The 25492-nt window shown below is 39.6% G+C and overlaps 2 protein-coding genes across 2 annotated transcripts in view; both read right to left on the bottom strand.

Moving 5' to 3' along the window:
• The window catches only part of LOC104872945 (mas-related G-protein coupled receptor member X1), a 33197-nt gene extending 8033 nt beyond the window's left edge, over positions 1-25164 (bottom strand). Inside the window, exon 1 of the mRNA XM_010639334.2 lies at positions 24991-25164. The gene's annotated coding sequence lies outside the window, so the exon portion shown is untranslated. The remainder of the gene's footprint in view (positions 1-24990) is intronic.
• On the bottom strand, positions 2535-3420 carry LOC109118548 (mas-related G-protein coupled receptor member X2-like; the record flags this gene model as incomplete). Its single annotated transcript, XM_033763910.1, has 2 exons — positions 2535-3107; positions 3257-3420. Coding segments are annotated over 2 exons (522 nt in total), but the record flags the coding sequence as incomplete, so codon positions are not given.
• Positions 25165-25492: the final 328 nt, after the last annotated feature.

The following is a 25492-nucleotide window of genomic DNA, read 5'->3' as shown; positions in this document are numbered from 1 at the left end:
CAGACAGGCAGGTAGGCAGGCAGCTGAAAAAAACCCCCTCTGGGGTCCTTGGGTCCTTCCTGGGTCTGTTGTCGCGCAGGCCGGGAGCTCACGCGCACGCCGCCGGGTGATCGCAGACAGGCAGGTAGGCAGGCAGCTGAAACAAACCCCCTCTGGGGTCCTTGGGTCCTTCCTGGGTCTGTTGTCGCGCAGGCCGGGAGCTCACGCGCACGCCGCCGGGTGATCGCAGACAGGCAGGTAGGCAGGCAGCTGAAAAAAACCCCCTCTGGGGTCCTTGGGTCCTTCCTGGGTCTGTTGTCGCGCAGGCCGGGAGCTCACGCGCACGCCGCCGGGTGATCGCAGACAGGCAGGTAGGCAGGCAGCTGAAAAAAACCCCCTCTGGGGTCCTTGGGTCCTTCCTGGGTCTGTTGTCGCGCAGGCCGGGAGCTCACGCGCACGTATACATTTATTTTTGTATAATAGAAATCGTGTGATACTCAAGCTTGTGTGTCAGTTTCTTCGCCTAATATTATGGTCTCAATGTAAATCCACTTTCTTACAAATGACTCAAGTTTATCCATTTTGTGGCAGAATAGTCCTTCTTTGTGTACAAATGCTACATCACATTTATCCATTTGATATGTTGATAGGCATATAGGCTGTTTCCTAGATTAGCTATTATGAACTGTGCTGCTATATATACATGGGTATGCATACATCACTGTGGTATGATATCTTTAACACTGTTTTGAAGATATATAGTAGGCCAATAGCAGGATCAAACTGAATTTATACTTCTGCCTTTATGAACACTCTCCATACTGATTTTCATAGTGGCTATATCAGTTTATAATATCCCCACTAACTGAAAAGTGTTCCTTTTTCCCCTCAGCCTCTCTAGTATTTCTTATTAGTTGATTTCTTGATGGTAGCCATTCTTTCTATAGTAAGGTAAAATCTTGGTATTGAGCTAATTTGTATTTCTAGACTGGTCAAACATTTTTTCATATATTTATTGGTCATTTGTATTTCTTTGTCTAAGAAATGTCTATTCATTTCAGATGCCCAGCTTTTAATTGGTTCTTTGAATTTGAGAGGTCTAATATTTTTTTAGTTCTTTATACCATCCAGATATACTCCTTTGTCTGAGGAGAGGTTGGAAAACTTTTTTCCCATTCTGCAGGTTGTCTCTTCACTCTGCTAAGTTTCCTTTGCTGTGCACAGCTTCTGCTGACTCTAACTCCTGGGTTATCTCTGCTGCTTCCCAGGTCCTTTATGACCATATCAATAATATTCTGTAGTCCATGACCATTCATGTATCAGCCTCCCCATCCTAACTTATCTGATCTGCTTCTCTGTCAGTAACTGTTACTCAGGAGCCTTAATTTCTAATGATGATCTCAGGGAACAAGCAAAGGCAAGCACTGCGACCTTGCCTGTGAGTCCTGAAAACTAAAGGACAAAGTCTGTCTTAGTGCCATTAGCCGCTTACCGTGGTCTGACTTCCTTTCTTCTGGTGTATTTTCTGATCTAATGCTAATTAACTCATATACATATTTTAAAATGCAGAGAATTTACTACAAAGTGATGCTCTCCCTGAACTCATTCTCCAGGCCAAAATGATCTAATGCTAATTAACTCATATACATATTTTAAAATGCAGAGAATTTACTACAAAGTGATGCTCTCCCTGAACTCATTCTCAACAGGCCAATACTTGCCACCCTTGTCAGTGTTATTTCTCTTATTACCTTTTGCATTGAATGAAGAGCTTGTATTTCTGTTTTTAAGGAAAGATATGAAGTGGACTGACTTTCCTTATAAATGTAGCATTTAGCATATATCAGGTAATATTTTTCTTCTCATCAATTAAGGAATTTTATTCCTTTTCATTTTGTATTGATATTCAGAACAGTGTCTTTCCTGTAGTTCTCTTTTTGTGCCTTATGCTTCAAGCAAGTTTATTATCATTTTAGTAATAACATTAGAATACATTTTTTCAATTAATAAATAAATTTACAACAGATTAACTTTGTAAATATTTATGAAACACCTGTCGATAGGTAGATTTTTGTTTCTAAAGAATTCAGATGTTAAATTCCTAACTACAAAGCATCTTTGAGTATGAATTTATCTGGAGTTGAATCATTTAAGGAATTAGTTAATTTTAAGTGAAGCTAGCAATTTAGGTTGACTATTATGTATTTTGATGAGTGTGTGTGTGTGTGTGTGTGTGTGTGTGTGTGTGTGTGTGTGTCACTAGAGACTGAATCCAGAAGGCATATGGGCTGTGTTGCAACTATTCGATTCTTGGGGCTGGGGATTTAGCTCAGTGGTTCTGCCACCTACCTCCCAACTATTTGATTCTCTTGGAATGTCATGTTGAAACAGCCACAGATGATATGTAATACATAATATGCAATATGTAAATAAAAGGTCAGGCATGTGTATACCTTTATTTACATTTCTATCTATATCTACATCTGTGTTAGAGTTTAACTTTACGCAATCATTTATAATCTTGTGAGGTTCTACTTCCAGGAATGAACCTTTGTAGAAATAGAAACACAAAAGGAAGGAATCCTGACTCTCCACACTATCCTGAGGAAAACTACTTTTGTCCACCTCAGTTACACTCACTAAGTCTTTCTTGAGAGTCAATTTAAGGAACTTTCTCTGCTGCCACTGAGGCTGATTCTTCTTAAAGGAGCCAACAAAGAAGCTAGTGAAGGGCTTGGCACTGCTGTTGATACAGAGCAATGATATTTATTTAACAAATAAAGTCTCTGGTATTTATGAACCAGAGCAACAGGGACACAAGGATGCCTACAGGCAGGCCACAGAGGAGAAAGAGCAGCACTGTGAGCCTGATGGTCACATGCAGACTGGTCAGTCTCGACCTCATGGAGGCACAGAGCATACTGACCAGCAAGGCCAGGCTGCATCCACACAGAACCACAAATAACAAGATCAGCCATGCAACAGAGATGAAAGACACTGTTGGACATGGATAACAGGAAGACTTAAAGGAGAAGTAATAGTATATATGTAGCAGGATGCTCAGTAACAAGGACAAGGCCCAGAGTAGGGCACATATCACAGCTGACATATGTTTTGGGCAGCAGTGTCTGTGTCAGATGGGCCAGCATTCAGCATGCTCAGGCCAGTGATGTAGGAGCACATAATCATAGGAAATAAGAACTTGTGAATTTTGATACAGGTGAAATCGAAGGCATGAGCAAGAACCGTTCACAGAACCAGCAAAGTGGCATCCTATGAAGAGAAAGTCAACTCCTCTAGGCTGAGGATGTAGACTGAGACCACGTTCATGCACATGCAGAAGCCCAGGAGCCAGAGCACAACTGTGTTTCCTGCCAGCCCAACCAGAGTGAAAATAATATTCAGCAACTCTGAGATCAGTGTTATCATTGTCAAAGCGGGAATTCAGAGCACTCATACTTTTGTGATTTCTTGTTCAATGGTTGAACTTAAGGAAAGACTTTCTCAGGCTGCTTGACACCAGAGAACTCTTCTCTGTCCTCTAATTTAGGAGCTGCCCGTAGGACCTGGAGAACAAGTGCCCTTTATCAAGAAGCTGTACAGCCCAAGTGATTTCCTTCATAAGGATGGTGGGAAAATCAATAAGAGAGGATTTTGATACATGCACTCTTACTTCACATACACTTAGTTCTGGGCATCTGTCCAATTGCCACTCAAAATCAACTTCTCTCATTATCTTATGTGGTTTATGTTCCTGTAAGTAATTGCTATCCTGAAGCCTTTAATTGCCAACTCTGAACCGAGGCAGCCGCAATCTCCAGCATAGTGAAATGGCTTATGGAGCTTTATGAATAAAGAATGAGGTATATCCCAGGGTCGTGGAAGTCTTGTTATGTCTTAAGTTTTCTTTCATGTCGTCTTTATTTAGCACTAATTCATTAATACAAATGCTTTAAGTCTAAATGACACCTAGGTAAAAGTCTGCCTGAATCCCATTCTGCACAGGCCACCTGTTCTATGATCTCCATTTTTATTTGTTATTATCTCACAATATTAAGTTTTTCAAAATTCATTAATCTTATTGATACATTTTGGGTGTACAATATGCTGACATACATCATTGGGAATTTGTACCTTTATACAGTATATCTTGGTTCTTGTTTTTCCCCCATTTCCCTGCCTTCCTTCAACCCCTTCTTCCTTCCCTGTCTATATTAAATCAATATTTCTGTTTTATTCTCCATATTAACAGATGGATCAAATGAATTCCACTGCAAATTATGAAAAGTTCAAATCACATAACATACTCTTACTTCTCCCTTCTTTTTATCCTTCTGGAGAATTAGTACAGGTACAAAATACTGTTTTGGTTTTTTTAATTAAGTTTATTGGTACATGTTGGATATACATAATGAGCACATTAATCATAGGGAAATTGTACCTGTACAAGATGCATCTTCTTTATTTCCCATTTCCCTAGCTTCTCCTTATTTACTAAATTTTGTTTTCATTTTTCCTTCTTTTCTCCTTTTCTTTCCTTTCCTCTGACCCCCTTCCTAGTTCCCCTACCCACTGGAACATTTTCTTCCTCTGTCATAATACCTAGTTTACATTTTGGTCTTCATTTATTCCCATTCTTTCCCCTCCCTTCTTTGACTTCCTTCCATCTCTTGATCCTCGTCCCATTTACAAAAGATTTATCTCCAGATTTTCTATTACCTATACTTTAACTTGCTCTTTATTTACATTTTGTGTTTCTCATGCAAGAGAGTAGCATTCCATTATGTAGAAATAGCACACTTTGTTTACCCACTCATCCGTTCATTCATTGGTACAGAGGATGCTTCCAATATTTAGCTATTATGAACGATGCCATTACAAACTTGTATCTCTGTAATATGATGTTGTTAAGTCTTTCAGGAAGATCCCTAGAAGGGAAATAGGTTTCTTGTAGATGAAGTAGGTAATGGGGATGGTCATTAGTTTAATTTAATCATGTCCCATAATATACACACAACAAAACTTCACAACCAAGTAAATAGATATAATCATGATGTCTTGACCAAAAATGGGACAAATGGGACAAATTGTTTGTTTTCTGGAATCACAATGCTAATTTCCATAGTTGTTCTAGTTTACTATCCCACCAGCGTTATAGAAGGTTTCCAATGTCTTTCAGATTATAATCTACTTAAATATTCAGAAAAGTTCTTCAATAGATGGATTCATTCTGAAGATATTTTATAAGTAACTTGTAATGAACTGGATTTTTTCTAAATGCACATGTAGAAATCCTACGTACATCAGAATATGACAGGATTTAGAAATGAGGTGAGGACTGTATATAAAGTTAAGATGAGCTCATTAGGCTGAGTCCTAATGCAGTATGATGGGTGTCCTCATACGAGGAGATGGTGACATAGATACACAGAGGGAAGCCAAGGGGAGAGACACCATCAACATTAGAAAGGGAAAGATCTCAGAAGGAAAGCCCCTCCCATGCCATAATCTCAGATTTCCACCATCCTGAACAGTGATAAAATAAAATTCTGCTGTTTCTGCTCCAAGTCAGTGCTTCTTTGTTATGGAATACATACTTAAAAATAGGACTACTCTCAGCAAATAAATATAGGAAAAAATGCTCAGCACCACGGGTCATTCCAAATGGAAACAACACTGAGATATCATCTTACAGCAGAATGAATGGCTGCTATCAAGAAATCAACCAATAACAAATGCTGAGGGGATGTGGGGAGAAAGGAACCCATCTTCATTATTCGTGGGAGTACAGACTGGTGCAACCACTGTAGAAATCAATAAGGAGGCACCTCAAACAACCAGGATTAGAAGTCCCATATGACTGAGCTGTTCCTCTGCTGGTTACCTTCCCAAAAGAATTAAAAGAATCATACCACAGCGATACATGCTTACCCATGTTTATACTGGCACAGTTTGTAATAGGCAAAATTTGGAACTAGCTCAATTGCCCTTCAACAGGATACTGGATAAAGTTTCTTTTTTTTTAAATAATGGGATACTACTCTGCTAGAACAAATGAGAAAATAGATTTATAGCTAAGTGGATGGGCATTGAGGCCACATTTTTAAGTTAATTAATAAGTCACACATATGTACAGACTCAACAGATTATCTGGTGTGAAAAACTAAAAGTGTAAAGAAGGATAAAAATGTATAATTGATATTGTGTAATAGGAAGAAAAGGTATAAAAGAGTAGAGGAAGTGGGAGGTAGCAGAAAGGTAAAAATGGAAAAGAAAATTATGTGAAAGTAAAAACATGGAAACAAAGTTTTTGTAAAGTGAAGGGTGGAGGGGCTAAAGGGAGGGCTGGGGACTGGGGAAAAATAAGAATGAAGGTAAGTCATGTAAAGGAACAAGATCCCAGTGATGAATGTAACTGTTTTGCATACCTAAAATGTACCAATAAATTTAATAAAGATTAAAAAATAGGGACTACTCCACAATAGGCATTATTTCAGGCACTGGATTTTCCGGGTGAACAATACCATTCTGAGCAAGACCATTTTGAGATATTCTGCAAAATTTGTGTAAAGTCCTTTAGAAAAGAAACAGAGACTGAAAAGAGAGGTCTTCATGTGTGAAAAAATCTGACGTTTTCATCTTCATAAATCTGGAGTATGAGCTGGATTCAGGAAAACATACATAGAGGAAGCAAGTGAGAGATCAAATATGTCAGAGTTATACACAAATGCATATGAGAGCTTACTATATGATAATGTCTACATGCCAATGCAGTGAGTAAAACATGAGCAAGGGCAGGTATTGAGGAAAGGAAAAAAAAAGTAGAGGTTGGTATTCCAGAATTCCACATGATGGAGCCTTTGTCCAGTGGGCAGTAACAGTAGCTGCTGTACTGCGGAGAAATTGACCTTTAGTTTAAAAGTGTGTAGTCTTTGCTGGCCTTGTTAATGCAGTTGATGACCAAGGGTGATTTGTATTTTTTTCTGGACTGTATGTGGAGACTCAAGTGATACATTTTGGTACATATATTTCAATTTATACATTGTATAAAACTCTTCTGCATTTTGAAAAACAGTTAAATATCCACTTAGCTTACAAACCAGCAGCTCACCCCTAACATTTATCCAAGAGAACAATAAATGCAACAAGCCAGGAGCAGAGTGAAGTACTTCATCATCTACCTTAGAAGGGGAATCTGAGAGAGTTGAACTCATAGAAGAGAGCAGATCCATGTTTTCTAAATCTAGGTGTGGTGAGGTGGAGAGGGAGGAAAGCTGAGTTGTTGCTCAAAGGTTACAAAGTTTCAGATGGAAGAATAGATTTTGAAATCTGTTTTACAATAGGATTACTATAGTCAAACACAAGGTATAAAATATTTCAAAATAATTATGAGAGGAAGTCTGGCATGTCTCATCATAGGTGAAGTAATTGATAGGTTCATTAGTTTAATTAATCATGTCCCACTGTATACACATAGCAAAACTTCACATCCAACTAAATAGATATAATCACGATTTCTTGACCAAAAATATATTTTAAAATTTTGTACAGAAATACTTGTAATAGGTTTATTTAGTATAGACAAATGGGAAGGAACAAAATTTTTTTCTCTAATGAGTAGTAAAACAAAAGATGGATCATCCATACAATAAAATACTACTTAAAAATTTTAGAATATCATTGGGAAAGTAGTGATAATGATAGCTTAACAATGTATCTTGAAGATACTCTTAAAAAATGAACTCAACATGTTAGACCCTGAACCTGTTTATACAATATTTTTAATATGATGAAATCATACAGATGGGGTCAAGAAAGGTTAGTGTTGAACAAGGCTTTTGGAAGTGAGATGGTAAAAGGTTTCCATAAAAGGTAGCCCAAGACAATTTTCGTGGTAAAGTTACAGTTCAATATCTTTGAATGTGGCAGAGGTTATTCGAATCCATATATGTGACACAATGTCTTGGTTTATACACAAATTCATATCTTCAACTCCAAACTATAAGTATATACATAAAACCTGATAAAATTAAAATATCCCCTGCATAAGAGACAGTAAAATACCTCTACTCTGACATATTGTTGACCTAATTCTACCTGGCCAAGTTTCTTTCCATTGGCTGAAATTTTTTTAAAAATTCAATAACAGAGATTACTAAATAAGAAAGAAAATATGATATATTTATTTGTAATGTCACAACAATAAAGGAATTTTACTTGTGCATTAAAATTTTTTCTGAGAGGAGCTAGAGAATCAGGTTTTTAAAGTCAATTGTGAAACTGTTATACATTAGATTTAAAATGTTTCCACAAAGGCTCATGTGTGCAAGGTGACTGAATCTTAGGGGAGCTATGCTGACTTACTGTAATGTAGGATCATGGATGGAGCTGGGTCACCAGGGAGTGATCTAGAAGGGAATGCTCTTGTCCGTGACTCTTTCCTTCTTGCTGTGCTTCCTGGATGCCATGGGTTCAACACCTTTTCTCTTCTATGATCTCCCAACCTGCCATTTCTACCTTAGAGCCAGACTACCATGCACTGAAACCACAAAATAAAATGAACCTTTCCACCTTTAATTGTGGGTGTCAGATATTTTTGTCCCAGTAACAGAAAACTGTCCAGCAAGAGTTTGGTATGAGACATGATGTTATTGCTGTGAGCACCTGAACCTGTAGCATGAAAGATTTTGGAACTGAGTTGTAGGAGAGTGTTGGAAAGGATTTGAGATAATGAGTATAGAAGGCTTTAGATGCTATAAGCCAAGCTTCATGAGAGATTCTGGTAAGAGCTCAGAAGGCCAGATTGCATATAGGAATGCTAGACTAAAGGCAGTTTCACCCTGGAAGAAAAATATTTTTCATTTTCCCTGTGTCTCAAGAATTTGCAGGAAACTGAGATTAAGGTGGTTGAGTAATGTGGCACAGGAGATTTCAAGATGGCCCAAAGTTTAGTATTTGGCACGGGTACTATTGGTTGCTTTTAGTCAACTCTACAGTGAAAATTGGGATTTCAAAACACTGTGAAATGTTTCCAGTTTCATCCGAAATAAGCACCAACAAGTTGGGCATACAGAGAGTTGGGCTTTCTAAAAAAGATTAATATTAAGTAGCAAAGATTAATGAAACAATCCAAGGAATCAGCAAGAACCCACCTCTTACAGGTTCAAGGTGCAACAGTCTAAAGCTTTCATTTGAGGAGCAAGTCCCTCACAGCTGCCCCTCAGGGCTGCCCAGGGCACTTGTTCCCTGTGAATGAATCATTTCACCATACTCAGCCATCCATCACTCAGAGGACTCTAAAGCTATGATCCAAGAGGGCCTGCCTCCTGCTCAAGCTGGCAGCAAAATTGTGCGTTATCCACATGGTGCTGATTTTAAGGCATGTCAAATGCACAAGTTCTAGGTTCCTAATGGCTTCCAACCAGAATTCAGAAGAAGAGTTTGGAGAATACAGTGTGCCTCTAAAAAAACAGCTTTTGGAGATGTGAGAGTGAAGTTGAAAGTGCTGTGCAGACCCCAGAAAGATGCCAGGATCATAGAAAGGCTTCCAAGAAAGACATATGCATGGAATGAAGCCATGCCAAAATAGAGGCTACAAAATGTGCAACCTGCAATGCCACATAAGCAGAACATCTCAAGTCCTTCAGAATCACATCTCATCAAAACCTGCAAAAGTGCTGAAAACACCTACAGGAGTTATTATTGCCCTACTGGCATTTGGTTTGCTTAGTTCCAATTCTTTTCTATTGCCCTATTTCTCAATTTTGAAAAGAAATGCTTACCTTGTGCTATTGCATGCTAGAAGAATTTAAATTTTTTTTAATTTTTATAGGGGTTCATAGATAAGATTTTCCCTGGCATCTGAGGGAGCCTTTAAACTTGGAATTTTCAGTAATACTGGAGCTGTGAAAATTTTGACAAGAAACTGGCTTGGAGCAAGACTGGAGGGAATTTTATATGTCCAAAGAACTGGAAGTTCTCAAGAGACTAGCACTGAAATCTATAAAAGTATACAAAGTCACTTTCAGGAAAGAGGAAATGCTCTATTAATCTTGTAGAGCCATGGGTAATTGTGTTGAATCTACATGATTATTAACAGAACAAAGAGAACACTGAAGCTTCATGCTCTCAAATTTAAGATGAAATAGTTGAACATTTTTATGGGTGTTTTCCAGGGACACACAGTGCCACACAAACAGATATTAAGTGGATCCAAGTTGGATTCAACCAAGACAAAAGTTATGAACATATCCTCACTGAAGAAGAAATATTGATGGCAAGGGACATGGGAGAAACTTGACCTTCTCAGGCCTAGTTATAAAGAGCTTGGTGAGCTGCAAATAGATCAATGTGTTGTCAATTGAAGACAGAAGCACTTCTGAGATCTCCAGCATCTTGTTCCAGTGCAGTATTCTGTGATCTCTGTCAACATCTATCAAAAAATGGATCCATAGAAAACAAAAGTCCTACCAGAAAGTTATTACTTGTGTTGAATGGAAAATGAAAACTAAATTAAAGCTTCTAGGACACACATATGATTAGAGAATAGATTTCATTGATTATAATTCTCTTCGTGGAAAGATCTGCCTGTTAGGAAGAATTACTTATGTCCCTAGAGCAATAGGGAAAGGGAGATGAATCTCACAGGGGAAGGGGAAAGGGAGAAAGTGATGGAGGGAGAGGGAGGGAAAGGAGATAAAAAAGAAACTACCATGGGTTGTGTTCATGTACCAATTCCACATGGGGAAGGGAAACTTCATGTACTACAAACATGTAGTAATAAAGAGAAAGTATAATTTTTGATCATTCAAGGAAATGGATGCATATTGAGGCCATACTCTTAAGTGAAAGGAATAAGACACACATGCATAAATAGGAAAGAGTTTCTCTGCTGTGAAAAACGTAAAGTGTAAATAATATCCAAATGGTATAATTGACAATGTGAAATAGGAAGAAAAGGTCTAAAAGTGTAAGGCAATTGGGAAGGGTAGGGGAAAGGGAAAAGAAAAAAATATGAGAAAATGAAAAATGGAAACAAAGTTTTTGTAAATAGGGAAGGGTGGAAGGGGTAAAGGTAGGGCAGGGGTATGGGGAAAAGTGAGAACCAAGACTTGTCATGTAAAGGTACAAGATCCCAATGATGAGTGTAACTGCACTGTATACCTAAAAAGTACCAATAGACTCAATGAGAAAAAAAATTAGTTCGACTGCTAAGTACTTTTGGAGTGAATGCTCGATATCCTTTTTTTATATATATACTGGGAATTAACTTGGGACTTTGTGCTTGCAAGGCAGGCAGAGGAACGACTGAGCTAAATCCCAGGTACTCAATATGCTTTTGATGAACACATAGAAGCATTTTGGTGCACAGTGTGAGGATAATGTTTGCTTCTGAACTCAACTGTGCAGCGATGTAAAGGAGAAAATAGTAAGTAATGGGAGGTTTGAGTGCCACTGAAGAAAGGGTAATTGAAATGTGAGGATATCTACTTAATATTATGAAATGAAATGCTGGGGTGTGTACAATATAGTTCTCTGTTGCTTTTCCAAAATATGTAGTAGTTTTTCCCTTGTTATTGAAAATGCTGTTTTCTTCTTATTATTGTTATTATTATCATTATTATTTTCTGTTCTTTTTTTTCTTTAGTGAGAGGGCATTAAGAAGGGACAATAAAAAAGTGTAGGGCTTGGAATGTAAAAAGATGTTCATAAAGATTTCTACTAGAGAAGGCGCAGCTAACATGTGAAGGAAAACAGAAACTCATTTGGAGTCTACCAGGTATTTTATCTTTGAATCCTCGCAAGTGTCAACATATTAAGACTTAGTGAATGAAGTATCTAGGAATCAATTTAACAAAGGAAGCAAAAGACCTCTACACTGAAAACTACAGCACTCTGAAAATACCAATAGAAGAAGATATAAGAAAACGGAAAATATCCCCTACTCCTGGGCAGGAAGAATTAACATAGTGAAAATGGCCATACTACCTAAACTGCTATACAGATTCAATGCAATCCCAATTGAAATTCCAACAGTATATTTCACAGACCTAGAGAATATGACCCAAAAATTAATTTGGAACAACAAGAAACCTAGAATAGCAAAAGCAATTCTAGGCAAGAGAGACATGACACGGGGTATCATAATCCCAACTTGAAACTATACTACAAAGCCACCATGACAAAAACTAGCAAAGCAAAAGACCCAAGGATCAGTGGAGTAGATTGAAAGACACAGAAACAACTCCAGATGTACTCAGCTACCTCATCTTTGACAAAGGAGCCAACCATCCTCAGTGGAGGAAAGATAGCCTCTTTAAGAAATTCTGTTGGAAAAACTGGATCTCAACCTGCCAAAGATTAAAATTAGACCCTTATCTTTCACCATATACTAACCTAAAATCTACGTGGATTAACTTGCTGGAAGATAAATTAGGCAGAAATCTTGAAGACGTTGTCATAGGAAAAGACTTTATAAACAAATCCTCAGTAGCTCAGGAACTAGCATAAAGACTCAACAACTGGGATCTCATTGTATTAAAAGGTTTTTGCAGTGCAAGAGAAACCACCAACAGAGCTAAGAGACAACCTACAATGTGTGAAAATAAATTTACCAGCTGCCGCTCACAAAAAAGACTATTATCTAGTATATATAAAGAGCTCAAAAAATCAGGCCCCCAAATATAAAGACCCAATTCTAAAAGGAGCATCTGAAATGAACATTTCTCAGACAAAGAAGTAAAAGCATCAAGTAAATATATGAAAAATGTTCCACATCACTGGTCATTCGAGAGATGCAGATGAAAACAACACTGAGATTTTACCTTACAACAGAACAAATGGCTGCTATCAAGAAATCAGCCAATAACAAATGTTGGCAGCTTTGTGGGGAGAAACAAACGCTTCTCCATTGTTGGTGGGAGTGCAGACTTGTGCAACCACTGTGGAAATCAATATGGAGATATTTCAAAGAATAGAATTAGAGATTCCATTTGACCCAACTATCCCTCCACTGGGTATCTTTCCAAAGAATGTAAAGAATCGTATCACAGTGATATGCACACCCATGTTTATAGCAGCACAGATTGTAATAGCTAAAACTTGGAAAGAGCCCAACTGCCCATCAGTTCATGACAGGATAATGAAGATGTGGTTCTTCTATAACATGGAGTACTACTCAGGCCAGAGACTTTATTAAGTGGTGCCATGCCTTACTCGCAAGCATGAGTTTGATCCCCAGTACAAGAAAAAGAAAACAAAAAATAATTTTTCATAGTAGCTCATTTTATAACTCTACCAAAATTCATTTAACCCATTACTAAGTTATTTCTAATTTTTTGATATTATAACCAGTCCTGATATAACAATATTTGTGCATACATTTCCTTGTGAACCCATCTACTGGTCCCATAAGAAAAATTCTGAGAGATAGTTGGATATACTGCCTTAAAGGCTATGTACATAATCGAGAGAATGAAATAGGGAGAAAATGGTTAAAGGAGAAGTGGGAAGGGAAATAAGGGAAAAGAAAACATAAGAGAAAAGGAAAAAAATGAAAACAAAGTTTTTGTAAATAGGAGAAAGTGGAGGGGGTTAAGGGATGGCAGGGGTATGGGGAAAAGTGAGAACCAAGATCTGTAATGTAAGGGTAAAAGATCCCAGTGATGAATGTAACTGTACCGTATACCTAAAAAGTACCACTAAACTCAAAGGGGAAAAAAGAATCAATGTTTTTCTCATTTTGTAAGACATAGTTTGGATTGCAAAATGGATGAAGGCTTTGTTCTTGGTGTGATACAATGTAGATTTGATCAAAGCAACTTTACCTCAGGGTGCAACTCTGCATCTACAATCACTGTGTGCATTACACCATAGTCTAGGAAAGGTACAGTATTAAATCTCATTATATCAAAGATGTTGGTTAAAATTTTGGATAAAAGAAGTCTAACCTAAGCAAAGTGCTGCAAGATACCAGTCACATACCAAGCAAAGAGAGTTGCGCTGAGCCAATTAAATACAGATAACAGAGTTTAAGATACTTCTTTTGTACAACAAAGGCAGGCTTCACTCTGCAAGTCAGAGAATTTTCATCTCTGTTACTTAAGATTCACTTGCCTTGATTGGCTAAGCTACCAAAATGCTTAATAAAACTCAATTCTTGGTGTATCTCAGTAGATCAAGGAGGTGTAACTTTGGGTATTATATCTGGTCTCTGTGCCTTCTGTTCTGACATTATTTTCTTGCTCCTTCAGGCTACTACGAACTGGAATAAACCTTGGAATTGTCCCCTGGAGTCAGTTTATCATGGACTGAATCCTCTGAATCCACAAGCCAAGCTACACCTTTTCTCTTGTAAGTTGTGATGTCAGGTATTGTGTTCCAGTGACAGGAAAGCTGGCTAATACAGAAATTGTGGTACTACAGAATAGGGTCATTATAATGGCTCTGAATGACCATGTGGTTCTGAAGTCTTGGAGCTCCTTTGTAGGAGGAGTTCGGAAAAGTTCAAAGAGCAAGACAAGAGAATTGCTAGCTTGTAATAATCAAAGCTTGATGGTGATTTTTATAAAAGCTCAGAATCCAATGCTGATAGAAGCATGGATGGTAAACTCCAGGCTCATGAAATTTCACTGTTCTGAGGCTTTGTGAAGGCTGAGTTTAAAGTCTCTAAAATAATTGACAAGGGCAAGAAAATTTTAAGGCAACCCAACATTCAGTCTTTGCAATGGTATTACTGCTTGTTTTCAACTAAACAAATGGTGAGAATCAGGGGACAAAAGATGAGAAGAAAAATTTCAAAAATTAAATTTTTGCCTAGAAAGAAATCAGTTATGTAGGGACTAGGATGGTAGTGTGGTTGCTAAAGAGATTATCAATAGTATAAGGAAACCAAGTACATTACACAGGGACAAGAAGGAAGATTCATTGAGGATATGTCAGAAGTCAGCAAGATTCTAAGGTGCCCCAATATAAACCTTGCATTTGAGAATAGTACTTCTGGGCCCCTGCTTGAGAAGTTTCTCCTAGGGAATTTACTTTCTAGGATTTGTTTCCGCACACTCCTTATCCAGGTATCATTAGGCTGTTGTGTGATCATCCAAGAGGGACTGGCTACTGCCCTCATTGGTTGCAGACCTTGGCATTGTCCAGTCACTGCTGTTTTATTACTGGCATGCAGGATGCAAGAACTGTGAGATAAAGAAGGCTTAAATTTCACACTAGACCTTATCTCGAGTGTGAATGTATTTGAAGATGAAGTGTTTAATGAATTAGTTAAGTTAAAATGAAACTAGCATTTTGAGTCTTAATCCACCCTGGATGGTGTGTTAAACAGTAGGGACACAGACACACAATGAGATTCTTTACACACAAATAAAATTAGCAAAGAGAACTGTCAATATCTCAGTGGAAAAAGAGAAATTTGTTGATGTCAGTAATGCTCTATGCTGTACTAATTCTAGACTGTTTTCTCCAAAGAAAAAAAAAGAAAGTGCAGGTTCAAATAAATGTGCTTGGAGAACTTAGGGAATCTCTGAGGCATTTCAGAGGCCTGAGTGTTGCATTTATCCAAGCAGTGTGGAAACTCAAAAACACACACTGACTGAGACAAAACCCATCTTCACTGAGCTAATCTTTCTGACATCTGCAGAGGTCCCTGAGGGCAGCTGCCTCCATATATATCCTGCACTTACATCCATCTCAGGAGTGTCCTGCAGAGACCCTGGAGAGCCAGATGGAGGCTGGGCAGATGAAACGACTGCCTAAATGTCCAAGGAAAAATTATATGACGGGGTTAGCTTCATTGTTAACATAGGAGAAGGCACTAACCACAGAAAATGATCAAAGGGAGCTTATAGCAGGGGATCAGAAGTCCAAGGACTAAGAACAAACGGCTATCAAAATGCAGGCAACAAGGAGGGGGACAGCAACACCATGGGCAGGACGGTCACACGCAGCCTGTCAGCTGCCTCTATCAGGAGCCACAGGAGACTCTGACCCATAGGCCCAGGCTGGACCCAGAGAGACACCAATCACATGAGACATAATGTTTTCATAAAAGCAACTGTCCTTCACCAATCATTTTCAAAATCCCCAAGGAGGACGTATTAGTATTAGAACCGTCCCAGCATGGACGGCACCATGGCAGGGCCCACAGGAGTCACCCATGACAGCTGAGCGGTTTCTAGCATGGAGGCAGCAGAAGCGGAGTGGGTGCAGGGTGCACAGGCGGTATTTGGGAACAACGGTGAGATACAGAATGATGTGGGCAGTGGATATAGGGCGATGGAGGAAGTTGATCTAATTCACAGAATGAATAAAGTGTCTGCAAAGGACATAGTCAGCCACAGCATGTTTTAAAGTTTAGACTGAGAAGGCTTTGCTATGCAGCCAGAGCCCAGGGATGAGAGCACAAATACTGGATGCTTCCTATCCCTCGCCCCCGTCACCACAAGCACCAACAACCCAAGGTAGGGACTTCTTGACACCAATTGGGGAGGGGCCGGGTTATTTCCATACATGGCTGTGTGTGCTGTTCCTTGTCCAAGGAAAAATTATATGACGGGGTTAGCTTCATTGTTAACATAGGAGAAGGCACTAACCACAGAAAATGATCAAAGGGAGCTTATAGCAGGGGATCAGAAGTCCAAGGACTAGGAACAAACGGCTATCAAAATGCAGGCAACAAGGAGGGGGACAGCAACACCATGGGCAGGACGGTCACACGCAGCCTGTCAGCTGCCTCTATCAGGAGCCACAGGAGACTCTGACCCATTGGCCCAGGCTGGACCCAGAGAGACACCAATCACATGAGACATAATGTTTTCATAAAAGCAACTGTCCTTCACCAATCATTTTCAAAATCCCCAAGGAGGACGTATTAGTATTAGAACCGTCCCAGCATGGACGGCACCATGGCAGGGCCCACAGGAGTCACCCATGACAGCTGAGCGGTTTCTAGCATGGAGGCAGCAGAAGCGGAGTGGGTGCAGGGTGCACAGGCGGTATTTGGGAACAACGGTGAGATACAGAATGATGTGGGCAGTGGATATAGGGCGATGGAGGAAGTTGATCTAATTCACAGAATGAATAAAGTGTCTGCAAAGGACATAGTCAGCCACAGCATGTTTTAAAGTTTAGACTGAGAAGGCTTTGCTATGCAGCCAGAGCCCAGGGATGAGAGCACAAATACTGGATGCTTCCTATCCCTCGCCCCCGTCACCACAAGCACCAACAACCCAAGGTAGGGACTTCTTGACACCAATTGGGGAGGGGCCGGGTTATTTCCATACATGGCTGTGTGTGCTGTTCCTCACCCAGGGATGGGTGGATCCCTGCACAGAGTTCCCTGCTGGCGCCCAAGGGAACAGAAACAAGACTTGGGATGTGCTGAATAAGATGGACTCCAATCTAGCTTTCTGTTGAGTTTCTTCGTCTTTATCTGTTATCCCTACTAGTCTGGTCGTTATGATTGCTGTATTATATTGTGGTGAACTCGATATCAATTTTATTGTCAGAATGGAGTGTATGACAGGTTGAAGGAAGACAAGGAAAATGATGGAGACATTTGGGTGTTGAATTAAAAATCGAGATGAATATTATACTTTTTACAAATGTGACTGGGAGAAGTCTATGAATTAGGCACTCGGGCCACAAAATAATATAGTAAGCAGTTATGTTTCACTAGTAACCTCAAGCATATATAGAATTTTTTGACCACTAGTTTCTTTTTTCAAATGAAGAAATAAGAGTATAAGGTACAAGGCATGACCTTGTCTACATCACGCTTCTCTTTGTGGTTTCTTAGAGATTCTGAAATTTGTGTCTATTATTTTTACAAATACATAACATGATGTGAGAAATGTGAGGTCATCTAAATCAAGGTACTATAGCAAACGTATTTAAAAGAGAGTGAACAAGACTTGGTGAGTTTAATTACTAAATTCCAAAGTAATCATTACACTGATGTGGATATATCCCCCCTATCAAAATACAAAAGACTTAACGTTTAATTTTGAGGCAGAATATAGTGTTGATTTACATAAATAATGAATCATGTCTTCTTCCTCTCCTATAGTTTCTGCACAGGGGTCCTTCTGAAGGAAAATTCACCAGCCAAAGCCAAATAAATGAGGAAATAACATGGCTCTTATGACTTACCATGTAGTACTCTTTAGGCTGAGCTCTGACATCAAGAAAGTAGTCTGCCTGTGCATGCAACATAAGTAGAATCATTCTTTTTTCTCAGATCTGGAGGATCCCTCACTTGTAGCTAAACTGTACTGTGTAGATACTGTGTATGGTAGAGGATTCACTCTAGTGGACTGGGAGGCCATTTCATTTGGATCCAGAGAACCTGCATTCTGTGTACTGTGCTATGTTAGAACAGCAATGAACACATTTGGTTGGGAACATGGAAAATTAGCAGAGCAATTATTTTCAAAGCTACATTGTACTCTCTTCTGGATTCTCAGAATTCACTTCTGGACACCCGACTCTGAGATGTGTCTGAGGGGCAGCCTCAAATCTGTCATCTGTGTAGAAACAACACTGAGATTCCACTTCACCCCAGAAAGAATAGCTGCTATCAAGAAATCAACCAACAACAAATGTTGGCAGGGCTGTGGGGAGAAAGGATGTCGATGGGAGTGCACACTGGTGCAAGCACTTGGAAATCAATACAGATGTACCTCAAAAATGAGGATTAGAAGTCCCATTTGACCTAGCTATGTCTCTGCTGGGTATCTTCCCAAAAGAATTTAAAAAATCAAACCTCAGCAATATATGCACACCCATGTTTATAGGGGCACAGTTTGTAATAGCTAAAACTTGGAAACAGCCCAATTGCCCATCAGCTGGAGACTGGATAAAGAAGATGTAGTTTTTCTATAAAATGAGTACTGCTCAGTCATAAAGAATGAGACAGTAGACGCATTTATAGCTAAATGGATGCACATTGAGGCGATACACTTCAGTGGAATAAATAGGACATGCATGTGTAAATACTGAATAGTTTCTTTGCTGTGAAAAACTAAAAGTGTAAATAAGGTTCAAGTGGTATAATTTATAATGGGAAATAGGAAGAAAAGGGCTAAATGAGTAGGGGAAGTGGGAAGGGTAGGGGAAAGGAAAAATGGGAAAAGTATGTAAAAAGGAAAAAATGGAAACAAAGTCTGTGTAAATAGGGAAGGGTGACAGGGTGAAGGGAGGGCAGGGGAATAGGGAAAAATAAGTATCCATATACATCATGCAAAGGTACAAGATCCCAGTGATGAATGTTACTGTATTGTGTATCTAAAATGCACCAATAAACATAGTGGGAAAATAGGCTGTCATCTGCAGAGCTTTGCCGTGTTCCTGTAACATGTCATGGGTTCTTTCTGTGTGCTTGAGAATGAGTAGCCACTGGTACCTAATACTCCTAAACCCTGTACTGCACCTAGGTTCTACCAATATAATTTATATGAATATGGGAATTTCAGTTGTTTTTAATTCTACCACCCAGTGAGGTCTGAGAACTGGATGGAAGGAAAGTCAGCCAAAATATTTGCTGCTAAGCATTGAGACTTACGTCATCTTTTGAAACTTGATAGATCTTTAAACTGTTAATAAATGTTGACCAAGATATTTTCCAATTTAACATAAACATTAAAAGTAAAATGTCAAACGGTGACTTATTCTGTTACTTCTAGACTTATATCACTCTGGGCGAGACCTAACTGAACACCAGTTTTCCAAGATAAAGGACTTGCTTTTTATAACCAGATTCCAAAGTTAGCTTTGCACCCCACCAGGGACAAGTGACTCCTGATTTCTCACCAGTCTACTACTGGACTGTTCAAATGCAGGCACAGGTTAAGGTTAAGTACATTATTTTCCAAAAGTCCTAATGATTTAGTGGGCCTTATAGACTCATTCGCTCTCAACCAAGCTGTTTATCTCCATCAAATCCCCTAACACAGGATGGAATATGATTCATGGAAGAGTACAGTCAAGAAGAGGTAAGGAATTATTTTTTTAAATGATCATGTTTATGGCAATTATCGGTGGAGTTTTCTATCTGTGAAGGTGATTGTGTCCATTGTAATGAAACATTCTAAGAAAAGATTTAGAGAATATACTTTTTAGAAATAGGCATACAGTATCCTCCTTTTGCAACACAGAGAGTAAACTAAAGTAGCTCTTCATCTGAAGAAACCTGACATTCCACAGGAAATAAAATCAGTTGAGGACACTGAGGAATCACTGAGGTATTTCGGAGGCATGAGCCTGGGAGAAGAGCAGAGAACCGTCAGTGAGGCAGGGCAGTGTTCCTTCCCAAAGCCACAGCTGGTGACCAGGAGGAGGGTCCTGCTGCTTCGCAGGTGCCAGTGTTCCCTGAGGAAGGCTGCCGTCACAGTCCTCCTCAGGAGAGTCTGACAGACCCCACTGTGGAAATAGCTTGAGTTCTGTTTTACAGCGAGTGCTTAAAAGAGGCAAAAAAAAGAGAAATGATGGATTCGTACGGATGTTAATATGGGTCAAAAATGATCTCTCAATTGCAGGAATTCAAAGAAAAAAAGCATTCCTGATAGATAGCTCTGTGCCTAAGACCAGTACATGCCAAATGGGGCAGATAGATCAGGGTGTAGGAACATGAGGAGAGTGTAGGCCTTCTTGCTATGAGAGGTGTAAAGATGGCTGTTCCTGGTGGGCTAGAAACACCTCAGCATATCTTTCACTGAAGACTGAAGGCCGTTTAATATTCGCATTTCCAAGCTCCAGCTACTGCTTATCCCGTATTCAGTAGTAATTCACTGAGTGAATTAATGAATGATGTGCCTGATAGTTGTGAAAGATTTGTATTAAATGGCAAAATGAAAAGAAAAATGCAATGAAAGTTATTGGAACACATGCTGTGCTTAGAATGAATGCAGGAAATTGCACTCGTCATGATTCTTTTTGTAACCATTTCTGTGTGTGCCTAGAGTTATTATGTGTGCACAAGTAACTTAGGTTGATCATTGTGTATTGTGCTCTGTGTGTGTGTGTGTGTTACTACAGACTGAATCCAGAGGCACATGGGCTGTGTTACAACTACTCAGTTCTCTTGTTGTCCTGTTAAAACAGCAGCTGATGATATATAAATAAAAGGTCAGGCTGTATATGAGCATATAGAGGTATACCATTATTTATACCTCTGCCTACATTTACCTATATCTGTCTCAGGGCATAACCTTACACAGTCATGTTTGTGATCTGGTAGAGGTTCTACTTCCACGAGTGAACAATTGCAGACACTGAAACATTAAAAGGAAGGAGTCCTGACCTCTGCATACTATCCTGAGGAAGACTACTTTTGTCCGCCTCTATTATTCTCTCTAAGGACTTCTTGAAAATCAACTTCAGGGACTTTCCCTCGTGCCACTGATGCTGATTCTGTTTGAAGGAGCCAACAGAAAAGTAAATGAAGGGCTTGTCAGTGCTGTTGATACCAGACATGAACACAGCAATGAAGTCCATAATAAATGAAGTCTCTGTTATTTGTAAACCAGACCAACAGAAGCACACAGGTGCCTAAAGGGAGGACACCGAGGAGGATGACCAGCATGACTATCTGATGGTCACGTACAGCCTGGTCAGTCGCCGCCTCCTGGAGCCACAGATCTTCCTGAGCAGCAAGGCCAGGCCACACCCAAACAAAATCACAAACAAAAAGATCAGCCATTCAGCAGTGATGAAAGACATTGTAGGACACAGATAACACGAAAAGCTAAAGAAGAAGTAATGGTATACATGTTCAGGGATGCTCACTAACAAGGACAAGGCCCAGAGCCCAGCACATATGACAGCTGGCATGTGTCTTGGGTGGCAGTGTCTGTGCCAGATGGGCCACAGGACAGACAGACAGCGCTCAGTGCTTCTGGCACTAAGCATGCACAAGGTGATGATGAAGCACGTAATCAAAGGGAATAAGAGCTTGTAAATTGTGCCAGAGATGAAATTGAAGGCATGGACGAGGTCATTCACAGAACCTATAAAGTGGCAGCCCAGGAAGAGAAGGTCAGCTCCTGCCAGGTGGAGGACGTACACTGAGACCACATTCCTGTGCATGCAGAAGCCCAGGAGCCAGAGCACAACTGAGTTTCCTGCCAGCCCAACCAGAGTGAAGGTAATGTTCAGCCACTCCAGGGTCAGTATTATCCTGTCAAAGCGAAGATCCAGAACACTCCCACCCATGGCTGAATCTTCCTGTTGAATGGTTGAATTCATGCTCAGAGACTCTCCACAGATGTTCCTAGTTATATAAAAAAAGTTAAGCACCTGCTGCATGCTCTCTCGTTCTTGGGCCCTCTGCTATGTGCGAATTATTTTCTTTTGTTACAGGGGAAGACGCAATTATTTGCAGAGATGAAGTAGTTAATGGTTGGGAGTCCTGGAACCAAGATGCAAACCAGTTCTGGGGATTATACACACTGGGCTCTCTCTACTACAATAGGGATACTCTAGGACAGGCAAACATTCTATAGTCTAATCATACACACTGATCCAAGAAATTCCTGCCAGTGGATAGGACATGTCTCAGAAGTTCCTTCTAAAGAAGAGAACAGTTAAGAAATGATCTAAGAGACAAACACAGGATGGTGAACCCAGTTAGTACTCTGTCCTGGGCCAGAAACTACCACTAAATGAGGCATTGTAAAAAGGCAGAGATGAACCACACCACGCTCATGACCAGAATAGTCTATCGATGTGGGAGAAGTCATAGAGATGTGAAAAGAATGTGGCCTTTTACTAGTTCAGTTGTGATGATGGCTGGTCATGGTGACCCTGAAATGGCTCAGCATATTAGCCATTAAAGATGGAGGACGTCTGTTTCCCCAGGGGGTAAAGTGGTGTGTGACATACTGTGTTCTCCATAGTAACTCAGTGAATGAATGCATAAAGGAAGAGTGTAATGGTAGGAAAAAATTTAGATTAAATGGAAAAAAATTTAAAGGGTAACTTAAAGGTAATAGAATGTTAAATTAAAATAAGAGCATCAAAATTTCATTCATCAGTTATTTTTGAGGAATGTACTGTATTTAAAAGAATTACCTCAGTATGTGAAATTCAGTCAGCAAAGTCACAATCACCATCATTATCCCGCCCAGGAGACTTTCCAGAGCATTCCAGTTCATCAGTGTGTGTTCTGTGCACCCTCAGGCACACAGACAACTGCTGGACTCCTGATGCACATTGATAAATTGAGTTTCTAAACTGGTTTTGTAGAGGATATAGAACCATTTTAATGTATGGTATGGGCTGGAGTTGAGTTCAAACTGAGATGCCCGTGATATGTAGGATGAAAGTGTAACTGAGGTCAAGGTTGTACTGCCACTGAACAGAAGTATTTGGAGTATACAAGTATTCAACAGAAGACGTCTAAGTGCTGTGACAGGAGGTGTGCAATGTAAATTCACTCCATATTATCTCCCTGGAATTATCATCCTGTTTTGTACATAAACAATTCTGTGCGAGTGGAATCTTTGAAAGCAACCAGAAGCACAGGGCATGAAATTTAAAGGAACTGTTCATGCAGATTTTTTTCTGGAACATGATGTCCAATTTAGATATGAGTAAGTATTAACAAGTGATTGAGAGATATATTATCTCTTAGACTCATCTGACAGAACTGTACATTGAGAATAGAATTTCAATTATACTGAAGACAGAATTGGAGGATACAAACTGAAGGATTTGTCCTGGATGCACACTGTGAACTGAACCCAGCAGTGCTGCTCAGGATCCATCCCTGTGACCAATAGACTCAGCACCAGAGAGCTGTTGATTACAAACACATGAGGGCAAAAGCAGAGCAGTCATTTCCAAGTGAAATCCAAGCTGGCCCTCAGTGTATGGATCACATAGAACCTACAATCAAGAAACACTAGAGAGAAGGAAAAGACAATGAAACGGGGAAGGAGCAAATTATACATAGACGTTAAATAGGAGTAGATATCAAAATCCAAAACCTTCTTCGTAACAAGGTAGTCATGGCATTGGGATCCAGATGACTCACTTAGAAAAGAGGGCTCTGTAGGGGGAAAGAGGATGAATCCTCCCCCGTGCTGCAGAGACATCAGAAGTGAACACATCTGTAATGCTCTCTCTTACAGAGCCTCAGTGGGGCTGAAGAAAAATGCTTGAAAAACTAGAAATTCTATTCCCACCCAGACATTTTATTTTACATGTGTGTTTTTAGAGGCACCGGGAAACACTACCAGGGTCCTGGAGGGAATAAGGAAAGGGATTTTGGATTTATCTCCATGTTTCCAAGGATAAATCCTTTATTTTGCTCTTTACTTCTTCTCTGCCTTTGTGGTGGTGAGTGGGACAGATGAGTTCTTCTTCACCTGCCTGACCATCCTCTCCTATCGCTTAAACGGTCGCTACACCTATGGTCTCCTTCCAGAAACTACTTCATCCCTTGTCTTTAGAATCATAGGGTTGGATATCCTGCATCACTGTTGCTTTCACTGACACCACAGATTATCATTTTCCCTTAATTCTGTCTTTGTAAATAGTCAATTTATAGTAATGCTTCAGAATTATTTCAGTTTGGGATAACCTTTTCCTTTGAGCACCTTTGCAAGTATGTGAAGGACAATAACTCTGAAGGCAAATAAAGTAAGGAAAATTAGGTTTCAGAATCCTCAGCTCTTGAGTGAAATGCCTGCGGGTTACCTTGCTCTTTACATAAGGAAAAGGCAGAATTTCTCCTATGACTGTAGATTTGAAGGCTTGAAATAATGGGACGGAGTACAGAGATGGATCAACATGGAGAATCATCTAGAGAACTCCACATATGAATACCCACGTGAGATGCTCCCCGTACCCACTTCAAGATCAAAGCCCGTGCCTTTTCCCTTTCTTTCTAGGAAGCTGCATGAATTCTTCTCTAGCACACCCTAAAGGGAAGCAGAGGATTATGAACCTAGACAAATATTGACAAGCTTTGAAAATAAGAAATACGATGTTATATGCACTTACGTTTCTTGCAGCCTTCTCTCTAGAGTTAGAAAGCTGATCTGTGCTGCAGATGGAATGCCTTTCTGGGAATGGCTGACACCTGAGAACTCTTCTTTGTCCTCTAATACAGGACCTGCCCTCAGGATCTGGAATGCAACCGGGAGAAAAAGTGGCGTTTTTCAAGAAGCTATATAGCTCATGTGATTTCCTACCGGAGGATTGTGGGCAAATCAATAACAGAGGATTTTGATACATGCACTCTTACTTCACATACACTCTTATTTCTGGGCATCTGTCCAACTTCCACTCAAAATCAACTTCTCTCATTATATCTTATATAGGTTATGTTCCTGTAAGTAATTGCTATTCCGAAGCCTTTAATTGCCAACTCTGAGCCTAGGCAGCAGCAATCTCCAGCATAGTGAAATAGTTTATGAAACTTTATAAAAGGAGAATGTGGTATATCCGAGGATCATTGAATTCTTACGTTTTTATTTTTCTTTCATGCTTCCTTTATAAAGCA

Source organism: Fukomys damarensis, unplaced genomic scaffold (assembly GCF_012274545.1).
Source record: "Fukomys damarensis isolate Sample0158 unplaced genomic scaffold, DMR_v1.0_HiC HiC_scaffold_16, whole genome shotgun sequence".
NCBI classification, from domain to species: domain Eukaryota; kingdom Metazoa; phylum Chordata; class Mammalia; order Rodentia; family Bathyergidae; genus Fukomys; species Fukomys damarensis.
Note: the sequence above shows the minus strand (reverse complement) of the source record. Positions and strands in the feature narration are given on the sequence as shown.